Source organism: Etheostoma spectabile, chromosome 13 (genome assembly GCF_008692095.1).
Source record: "Etheostoma spectabile isolate EspeVRDwgs_2016 chromosome 13, UIUC_Espe_1.0, whole genome shotgun sequence".
Lineage (NCBI taxonomy): Eukaryota > Metazoa > Chordata > Actinopteri > Perciformes > Percidae > Etheostoma > Etheostoma spectabile.
Genome location: NC_045745.1, coordinates 4,544,767 through 4,555,714, shown reverse-complemented (window position 1 = coordinate 4,555,714; position 10,948 = coordinate 4,544,767). Strand labels below are relative to the sequence as shown.

Genomic DNA, 10,948 nt, shown 5'->3' with positions numbered 1-10,948 from the left:
TTCTTTTTGTTTTATTGACTAGACCGAGCAAATCCTTAGAGATTCTTTATAATGGAAAGCAAGAAAAAGGAGTAATATTTTGTAATTATGTTTTAGCAAATGTGTAGTTACGGAGTTGTCACATTTTGTTTCCAAGTTTCAAAGCTTCAGTTTGCAGTTGTGACTATTTAAAAATACTTGATTTGCTTGTTATTTAAATTTTCTTTCCTTTGTTTCTTGTACTATTGCTGTGAAATGGAAGAAGGTCCACAAGCCTTTCTTTTGTGTCATTCTGTACGACAGAGAAGAGGCAAGAGAGTGAGAGTTGTGCTACTCTTTTTGTAATATTGTAATAATAAAATAAAGTTCTAATTTATGCTTTGAAATGAGTCTGGACCGTGGTTTGGAGCATGTGCAACACTGATTCAGAGAAGAAGAAAAAGGTGTGCAGTTTTCTCCTGCTCCCTTCATTTTGCCCGAGACAGGACAACTATTGTCATCTTGTCCGGACAGTTCCGGTCAGTTACTATTCCCAGATTTGTGTCTTACATAATCAGCCTTACAAGTGGCGAAACGGCTCCAAAGGCCCGCCTGAACCACATGCAATTTGTAACTGAGACAGCCATTGCTGAAGGTGGCGATTATTGCACCCGATTGCTGTGCTTTCATGCTATTTATCAGACCCTGCCTCTGCCAAATAGAAACAGGAAGTAGAGAAGACAAAGCAAGCTGCGAAATCCACAGGACTATCTGACTGCAGTAGATTTAGCTTGTCTGGCTGTGATGAAAATGGGACTTGTATAAAGGGCAAGCAGCGGGAGAGCAGGATCAGCACCTTTTCGTAATCAGTATTACTCCATGAAGGATTCTGAGCGACGGCGGAGGTGCCGGCAGCTTTTGGCCTTTTGTGCAGAGAGGATGTGCATCCTGTTCAGGTGGTGGTGGAAACAGCATGTGCCAAAGCCTTTTTGGATTAAATGTTTAATGTATTAGCAGCACTTGATGCAGATTTTCAGCTTTGTGATACATTCTATTTTTCAGTTGAACAAATATCCTCAACATCTTCCTCATCACTGCTTCACTCGGTGAAATATTGCCTCAAAGACAGAATTTTAAATTAATCTGGCACGGGAGTATCAGTCAGTCAGGATGGCGGTCCACGCATTTGACAGTTACATTTCTTGGGGAACTGAATACTGTCTTTAGGTTTGAATGCCTCGCTGCAGGGTCGGTCAGGTTGAGGAGCCAGATTCCAGCTCTCTGTGGTGTCTTTAGACCGGCGAGGCGCCCAGAGGACTCATCTCTGTGGCCTCGTACGTCTGCCTCCACGGCCTGCTGCCATCCAGGAACAAACCTCTCCAGCTCCTCCCTGTGGATTCAGAAGGAAACGTTACTAGACATGGCTAACTTTCCTGTCATAGAAATGCTTAAAAAAACATTTTCTAATTGCAGAAAATTGTTTCTGCACCTCTGCTTGGTCTGTCCGGCAGAGTGTTCGAGGCGGTCTGTTGGTCCCGATCCCAGCACCCGGGATCCTCATTGATTTTGCCCAGGTTGCTGTTCCATTTGTTCCAGTTGACTTCCTCCACTCTGAGACGACAAGGGGACACATGCTCCAATTACTGTCTGCTGTGGGATGCATCAATCAGCTGTCAGAGAAGGCAAATTAGTGAAGAACACCGTGTGCTGCTCACACCGCTGCATCTTCTGTTAAATCTTCACGCCTACACTTTTCTCTTTCTGCTAGTGTTACTTGCTATACCTTGATTTCAGGATCTACCTGTAGAGGTGGTTTGACATGTACAAGAGATTTTTTACATAGCAGACTGTCTGACAACCAAGTCCAATAAAGGATCACACCTGCCAAAAATGTAAGTCAAACAATTTCAGAAGTAACTGTACTCCCTCCTATCACCAGGAAACCACATGCAGATTGAGTGTCTTATCCAGCATCTCTGGACAGACACAACAGGGGACCACTACTGAGCATTAGCCATGAATAGAAAGCATTTCTCTGCTTCTCACTTTTAAGTACTACTGGGTAATCAACCATCATAAACATAGCAAACCTGCTCTTTTCTCCAGCCCTGATTAATCTGCTAGGAAGCCACTGAGCATGTGTCCTGTTGCCTTTGAGGTCCGGTCAGGTACAGTGCACTCTGCAGATTGCAAAGGCAGGGTTGGTAACTTTTTACACGCTACAAGCCGACAGCAATAAATAACTTATGGGTTCTGAAAAAGAAGGGGAAAATATCTGTCATCTGTGGCTGCTGTAATCCTGAAAAACACCCACCAATCACTGACTCACAATCTGATGGAAACAACCAACTTCCACGAGCCTGAGCCTGAAAGTAGTAGTAGTCATTGCAGTGGTGTTGTCCAATGTTTCCCAAACTTAGGGTCGGGGACCCAAAATGGGTCGCAGACCAGTTTTATCGGGTTGCCAATTGGCAGAGTAAAATGCATATCAATCTTATGTGAATGAGCGTTCTTTTTTTGCTACACTGGTCTGTTCAGCTCAGATGCTGTGGGGGGGGGGTTCTCTCTCTCTCTCTCTCTCTCTCTCTCTCTCTCTTTCTTCTCATATCCTAGGAGGGGACAAGAAAATGAGTTGAGAAAGGGGTGAGACACAGAAAGGAGAAGAGAGACCTTTTCTCTTTTTGTTTACTTTGATAATGGAATAAATATACTTCATATACATTTAAATTCATGGTTTGTTCCGTCTTTTGTCCACAGTTTAAAAATGTAGATGTCACAATGATTCATGGAAATGTATATTTGTAAATTTCGGTCCCGGGGAGACACCAAATGTCTCTTTCGGCTCTTGAGCTGAAAAAGTTGGGGAACCACTGTAGTCTAATGTATTTTAGTGGGTATACTGTACTACATAAATATATGGACCAGAGTGTACATATTAAAGTGGGGCATCCTGGTCTGCTTCCCCAAAGACTTAAATCCTTTTGCCTTTTTGATCCACTTTAATGCACCAAGTCACATACCTTGATTCAGCCTATGCCAAGGAAAACACAGATCAATATATATCAAAAATATAATGGAAAGTGTGATGTTATGTGCCATTGCACATTTTTAGGTGGATATACAGTATGCTTTAGCCTGCTCACAATGTCCATATGCAAGAGTTTTAGCAGGTGTCATGTTTAGTGTTCACCATCTAAGTTCAGCATGTTTGCATGCTAACATTTGCTAATTGGCACTAAACACAAAGTACAGCTGAGGCAGATGGGAATGTCATTAGTTATGCAGGTATTTCGTCATAAACTAAAGTATTATTGGGCAAAATTAGATGTAGATCTTATGATGGGCGCCAGATGCAAAGTTAATGGAAAGTTATTACAAATCATCCTGAGGGGAAGATGAATGTCGGATCTGAATGTCATGGCTATCCATCCAATTACAAGATAATGTATTTCAGTTTGAACCAATAAAGATGCCTCCTGGGCGCCTCCCTAGGGAGGTGTTCCAGGCACGTCCAGCTGGGAGGAGGCCCCGGGGAAGACCCAGGACTAGGTGGAGGGATTATATCTCCAACCTGGCCTGGGAACGCCTCGGGATCCCCCAGTCGGAGCTGGTTGATGTGGCTCGGGAAAGGGAAGTCTGGGGTCCCCTGCTGGAGCTGCTGCCCCCGCGACCCGATACCAGATAAGCGGATGAAGATGGATGGATGGAGTTTGAACCAAAGTGGTAGACCGGCCAACAGACCAACATTGACATCCCTTGTTTATACGTGTTTTAGTGGTGCAAATTAAATCACAATAAATATAATCACGTTACCACAAACCCCGTGCTGCACAGCGATGGGGCAAAGACATTTATTATTGAGTTGTGTCCTATTGGGTGGTGGTTCTAGGGGGGTAAGGGTGGCCAGTTCCCCCATATTATTAAACCTCAACGCCCCCCCCTTTGGCTTTCCTAACTGTGTTTATTTCATATTTTTAACCCCTCCTTTATCCCCAAAGAGGGAATATTATACATGTGCTGTGATAAATCAAACGTAGGTTATCACTACATAAATATTCTTGTGTTTATTGTTATCCCTTGTGTTGTCTTCCTAATAAATCAACACTTTTGTTGATGCTTTTATCAATTTTATCAATTTTTCTTATGTTTTTGTCCCTTTTTTTTCAACCCTTTTGATGCTTTTTTTCAATGTTTCTCACTTTTTATTTGACGTTTTCAACACCACGTAACCCAAACTTATTAATTGTAGTTTTACAGTTATTTTTGGAATTTATAAACCTCATTTATAGGAAATTATCCGTAATGTTTGAGTTAGAAAAGCAGAAATTAGGAATTATTGAGACTAAAATTAAAGGAATGGATGTAGATGGATAATCACAGACTGGACTATGTCAACTTTTACTTAATACTATTTCAAAAACACTATAACAAAAAAAAAAAAACACTATAAAATGGAATAAGACATCCCAAAATGAATCCAAGTAGAGATTTGTGCTTGTCAAAGAGCGTTGTGTGGAATCAATTATGTTATTTTGGGGAATTAAAAAGACCTTTGACAAAGGAAAATGGGTAAATTTGACCCGAAGACAACATGAGGGCTATATGTGTATTGTTAGTCTTTTGTAGAAGCAAACCTATGGAGGTTTGGTTGAATGTCATACTTGAGCTTAATATATTTGGTACCAAGTGGCTTTAGCCTGGTCCCTCCATTTGAAATGGTCTAGAACCGTCGCATGCAGCTACTGATGGAGCCTCTGGAAACACGCCAGTCACTGACTGGACTGGCATTGAACCGCATGAAGCAAACCTGAAACACCGGCGCCGGTCATCTCCAAGAGCAGTGTGGATGTTCTTCTCCACCCCGCAGCGAAACCTCTTCCTCAGACAGCAAGACAGCCTTTTCTCCATATCCAGGATGGTGATAGCCCTCTGAAAACAGCCACAGCGCTTCATTAAACCACTTCTGCTTTGAACACACACACTGGACCACAGAGCCCCTCCTGGACTCCTCACCTGTAGCTTCCAAATGCAGGTGCTCTCCGTGGTGATCCTCTCCACGGTGCGGTTCATGAGGGCGATGAGCATGTTGAGCAGCAGGATGTAGGTGAGGATGATGTAGCCGATGAGGAGCACGTAGAACACCTCCTTGTACTCGTAGTACTCAGTGAACTCCATGTCGCCCATGCCGATGGTGAACTTAAAGAGCTCCAGAATGGTGAAGGAGATGCTTCTGAAGTAGGGCTTTAAGCACTTCGAACCAGGGGCAGCGGTGGTTAACAAACCGGCTCGCCCCCTATTGTCAGGAGGCTCCATGAGCAACGTGACCACCGCTAGCACGGGAGACAGGAAGCAATTAAAATACAGTGGGCTGCATCCTCCATTCATGGCATACTGACAATACACTGTAACAAATGTAACGTCAAATTTACAGTAACTTACTGTAACAAATGTCCAGCAAGTTACTGTGAATTCTTTTTACAGTAAAGGTACCAAACTTGCATTTACAGTATTTTATACATTCACTGTAATATACAATTAAACAATACAAAAGTTAAAAAAAATTGTCAATAGAGTAGTTTACCATACTATTTACAGTACTATAGTGACAATATTGTGATTTTTTTTTTTACAGTGATGCTTTGACTACTGTGATTTCAACTGTAATACTTAGACTACTGTGCTGTTGTCATGTCGACAAGGTTGTAATGTAAACTTTACAGCATTCTACTGTAAAAATCATATACAGTAGTGTTACTGTGAAATCTAAAGTTAATAACTGGAGATTTCACAGCCATTATTTGCAGTGGTGCAGTGTTATTACAAGTCATTTGTTTTGGAATGTAATTGATCTTAAAAATGTTGTCATGGTGTGTTTTCAAATCTGTATTTTTAAATTGAGTTATTACTTCATTTTTTATTTCAACCTGGACCCTATTTTCCTAGGTTTTTGTGTATTTCTGATTGTAACATTCATTTTTGAATTGGTCCAGTATTAAGCGAGACCGTTCAGAGTTATGAGGCAGTGCACCGTCGATTTATGTTCATAAAAATGCTTGTTTTGCCATTGACAGGCTCAGATTAATATTCGTGTCTGACAACATTATGGAAAGGATTTCTGAGTAAGATCTTATTTTTAAATGTAAAAATGTGGCAAAATTGTTGCTAAGGCCACCAGAATCTATGTAAATAACCAGTAACTTTATTCAAAGTCGACAGGAAAAAAATCAAACCATAAAGTTCTGTTTTGACATCACAACTCTACTTTTGGTTAAAATAAACACATAGTTTACCGATTTACATGTGAAGATATGTTGGCTTTATTTTATTTTTTTAATGGAGTCTGGTGGCTTTAGTGCTAGCAATCTCAGCTGTTTCTGGTTAAACAAAAAGGTCTTAAAGAGATTTTTAAAATGCCTATCTCTCTACGGATCCTTTCCATAATGTTGTCACATGATGCACAATTGCCCTATGGTTATTTTGCAGCTGCTGGTCGCTGCTATTTTGCATAATACTGGACCAATTTTACCAATTGGTGTTCCCATTAGTCACATAAAAACATAGAGAAATAGGCCTAGGTTGGAAAAAAAGGGAATTACCCTTTAAGATAAGTAAAACTCCTGATAGCATCGCCTTGTAAAAAAGCATTTTGAAAGAGCTGACTTTACTCAGAACACAAATACATTTTTCCCATGCGCCCCTTGTCCTCTTCCATGAGTCTTTTTTGAAAGAATCTTTACAGAGGAGAAATACCTGCTGAAAATCCCAAGAGGAAGACGATGTAGACAAAAAGAAAGCGCAGGATATCACTGAGGATCATCTACAGAGAAGAAAAGAGACTTCAGGGATCAGACTGTCGAGTGGGACGTCCTCTTTGGGGCGGGGTCACCTGTGTGGACCGTACCTTCTGTATCATGATGCTGTAGATGCCCATGTGTTTGGCCCCTCTGGAGAAGTAGAGCATGTTCACCCAGCTGAGAGCAAGACACAGCACCAGCAGGCCCAGGTACTCCCGCCGCCCGGACAGGTACAGCCCGGCGGAGGCCAGGAACAGGGCGCCCTGCACAAGACTACCAAGAGCAGAGAGCTGATCCTGCACAGCTACATGCTAACGATGCAAATATGTACTATTAAACATGAGGATTTTACTACTATATAGTGTGTACAAGTCCAAAATACACAAAATGAGGAACATATCCTCAGATAATCTGTGGAAATGCCTGGAGTTGATGTCAATTTATACTGTATATGTTTTTTTGTCAACACTACTAGCGATTTTTCTGACATTTTTGTCACTTTTTCAGTGTTGTGGGTGTTTTTTTCCAAAGTTATTTGATATTTCTAATGTTGACATTTTCAGCCTTATTACGAAGGCCCATTGTTTTGTGCTGAAAAAACTGAAAAAGGGTCAAATTTGACCCGAGGACAACATGAGGGTTGAGAGAACCACCTAAGGATGTTTTATAATGGGGTTTTCTTTCTTTCTTACTAGATTTAAGATTACACAGTGCCTACAAAAAGTGTTCACAAATTATATTCACACTCATCAATGAAGATTTTATGGGTATTGTTAACACTGATTAACAGAAAAGGGGTTTTAAAGTAAAAGGGAAAGCAGATCTATACAAAGGGATCTACATGAATTAAAAATATAAAATACAATACGCTTGTGGTGAGTCAGTATCAGTGGTGGAATGTAACTAAGTACATTTGCTCAAGTATTGTACTAAGTACAAATGTTGAGGTACTTGAGTCTTTCCTTTTCATGCCACTTTCTACTTCTACTCCACTACATTTCAGAGAGAAATATTCTACTTTTTACGCCACTAGATTAAGCTGACAGCTTTTGCTACGAGTTACTTTTCAAGTTAAGTTTTTTGAACACAAAACACATGTTTATAACTTATAATTTCTTTCTCTACCCAACAATATAACGGCCTGAAATGATGAGCTCAGTAAACACTAAGTTGATTGACAGAACTGTTTGGATTGTTTCCAGTTTTTTTTTAAAGTGTGAGGGTTTTTCTGCATTGAGTACTTTTACTTTTAGCACTTTAAATGCATTTTCCTCATGACACTTGCATACTTTTACTTAAGTAATATTTTCAATGCAGCACTTTTACTTGTAACAGAGTGTTTTTTACAGTGTGGTATTAGGATCTGAATACTTCTTCTACGCTGGTAAGCATTGTGGCAAAACGACAAAGGAACACACCAAGCAAAAGGTGATTGAAAAGCTATACTTATATAACTTATACAGCACTTATATAACTATAACAGATGCAACAGAAATTGCATGGGTAAATAAGTACAGTGTCAGATACCATCACCAACTGCTACAGTTACCATCTATCATCTTGGAGATGCTGTCAGTTAAAGATGAGTCCAATATGCTCCTTTTGTATTAAAAAATACATAGAAAGTTTTCATGAAAAGCAAAGCAGTAAGAAAGGATGGTGGAACTGTTTGGGCGGATTTATCCCCACTTTTTTCAGTCCTGTTTTGTCTAATTAAATTTCTTCTTAACCTACTTCTTTATGTCAGTTAATTGTGATAATGTATTGGATTAATGTGTGTGTTGTTCTGTGTAAATGGTGTGGAATATGCTTTAAAATGCTCACAAAAACACACTCAATCTACTTTAAGTCAGTGTTGTGAAACAAGACGTGGAAAGGGAGCAAATACTTTGTGTAGGCACTGGATGAAAACCTGACTTTGGGTGTAAAAATGATTCCAACGAATTCCTAAAAACATGCTTTTCATAAATACGTTGCAAACTCTTTCACAGCGAGGAAGCTTTGCTCCTAAACCCCAAACTGAATATTTTTAAAAAGCACTGTAGCTTTAGAAACATGTGGTTTTGCTGACCTCTGGTGGGTTCAAATCTGAGCATGCAGCAGTGAAGCGTGAACTCTAAAGGCCGTTTTAGGGTTCTGTGGAGGCTCCATGCAGAGCTTTGGGTGTGTGTGTGTGTGTGTGGGGGGGGGGGGGGGGGGGGACTGTAGAGTCATAGTGAGAGAAACAAAGTGTCTCCCCTGTGCTTTTTGACCACGGGCGGAAAGCTGTAGCATGAAAAACTTAACCCTCTCTTTGATTTCTTGTTGTTGGATGGAGAAGGAGAACCCAGAATCGAGTCGAGGGAAATGCAAAGCTACCAAGGCACGGCTGAGTGCCGTGGGTTGCCGTGGGTTGCCGTCAGGCTACGGCGTAGGGTCCGGCACATAGACTGTATTTAATATTAACAGTCTATGGTCCAGCAGAGGTTTTTATCTTCACGTACCTACGCATGCAGCAACGACGTAGAAGTATAAAACAGCCTTAATATGTGTCAGTGCACTGTTACATCACTGTTAGGTGATGTCAAGGTGGCACAGTGCCCATTTCGGACCACAGCCGGGTCAAACCCCGTTTTCAGCCTGGGGTGGAGTTACACTTTCGCGCACAAAGACACACACACACGCATACTTGTGAACGCATTTGCTTTGCAAATGTTGCATTGGATCCAAAACAATCACTGTAAACACAACTTGTTCATTTACAACCAATTTTGACAGGAGACCTTTATAGGTCCCATGGCATGAAAATGTCACTTTATGAAATTTTTAACATTGATATGCATTCCCCCAGCCTGCCTATGGCCCCTAGTGGTTAGAAACATTCCTACTTACAAAAGAATCTCATAATATCCATCAATCAGCAACGTCTGCAGCTTCGGGCGCTTCCTCTTCATGTCTATGATCTAGGGATTTAGATAAGGATTTTGATAAATCACCTAACTGGAGCACAACTTCCACAAGGTTGCTGATATGAGCCCCTGGATTTTAATTTTAATTTAAAAGGTATGGGGACTTACATACCCCAATGAGAAAGAAATAGCAGTTAGCCAGCATTGTCACTAGCTGGCCTGAGACATACAGGTAACCCACTGGGGTTGGTTTGACGGGAAACGGCAGCTGTGGGGCAGAAAGAAGAAACACAATCAGCACAAGTCTGTCTGGGGTGGCTAACAGATCAATGAGACAGTTTGCAGCAGCCAGCTCACCTCTCCGCCCTTTCTATAGTAGGCGACCACAGTGAAGATGATCAGATACAGGAGGTAGACTAGGTAGTTAAAAAAAAACATTCGGCCAGCAAACGTCTTCCACTTCTCCTCCAGAATCTGGCTCAGAGGCTCCAACTGGAGCATCTCGTGGCGGTTCTGAGAGGAGAACAGATGTTTGAGTACAGAGTGACTACAGCAGCAGCTGCTCGGACTGGGCTCACAATGCTGCCACTCACAGGAATGTCACTGCCGTAGACCAGGATCTCCATGACGGAGTTTTCCTCAAACGAGTCCACAGAGGCCAGGTCGTACAGGGAGCTGTGGACGGGCCCGTAAACCCACTCAGTGAATTTACGGGACAAATGTTTGGTGTCACTCTCTTGGAACTCCCGTTTTAGGATGTGTGAAAAAAGCTGCCGACAAATGAAAGGAAAGTCAGAGTAAAATAATGTCAGGGAATGTTCAATCGCAGTCATCCAGGTACTGCAACATCTGGACTGAAATTGTGGACATGTACTGTATGTGACACCACTTTAGCCTGAAGGACTTCAGACCCCAATCCAGAAACTCACAGGGCCCACCAAAACAACCTTCTGGGTGGTCAGAGAAGCTGGGAGCCAATAGTATATTTTTGACCTAGGGCACCAATATATTTCTATGAGGGGTGAGAAAATAAATCTATCCATGTGTGTATCTGGATATTTTTTGGTGATGATTTGTAAAATCAATTATTTCCCCCTGAATCATTATTTGTTATTTCATTTCTTTGCCAGTGATTCACCTAAATATGTTCTGATTTTCCAGCTCCCTCCACTAGTGGAAGGTTAAGGTTATGGTTTAGGAGTTAGCTAAGGAGTTGGCTAAAGCGAACGCTAGCAATGCTAAGCCGACGTCACGACCAAACGTTAGCAATTGGTTCTGGCAGATCCAGAGTGGCTCTGGGCAGATCCA

At 41.4% G+C, this 10,948-nt stretch overlaps 1 protein-coding gene across 2 annotated transcripts in view; it reads right to left on the bottom strand.

Annotated features, from left to right (window-relative positions):
• The window catches only part of trpv1 (transient receptor potential cation channel, subfamily V, member 1), a 16,564-nt gene continuing 5,616 nt past the window's right edge, over positions 1 to 10,948 (bottom strand). For both annotated transcript variants that reach the window (XM_032533801.1, XM_032533802.1), the window contains exons 7-16: positions 10,234 to 10,410; positions 9,998 to 10,153; positions 9,813 to 9,908; positions 9,624 to 9,694; positions 6,860 to 7,025; positions 6,709 to 6,775; positions 4,972 to 5,288; positions 4,766 to 4,887; positions 1,448 to 1,569; positions 1 to 1,348 (exon numbers count right to left, since the gene is read on the bottom strand). In XM_032533801.1, the coding sequence (XP_032389692.1) occupies positions 1,251 to 1,348; positions 1,448 to 1,569; positions 4,766 to 4,887; positions 4,972 to 5,288; positions 6,709 to 6,775; positions 6,860 to 7,025; positions 9,624 to 9,694; positions 9,813 to 9,908; positions 9,998 to 10,153; positions 10,234 to 10,410 (1,392 nt within the window). In that variant the 3' untranslated portion in view covers positions 1 to 1,250. The remainder of the gene's footprint in view (positions 1,349 to 1,447; positions 1,570 to 4,765; positions 4,888 to 4,971; positions 5,289 to 6,708; positions 6,776 to 6,859; positions 7,026 to 9,623; positions 9,695 to 9,812; positions 9,909 to 9,997; positions 10,154 to 10,233; positions 10,411 to 10,948) is intronic.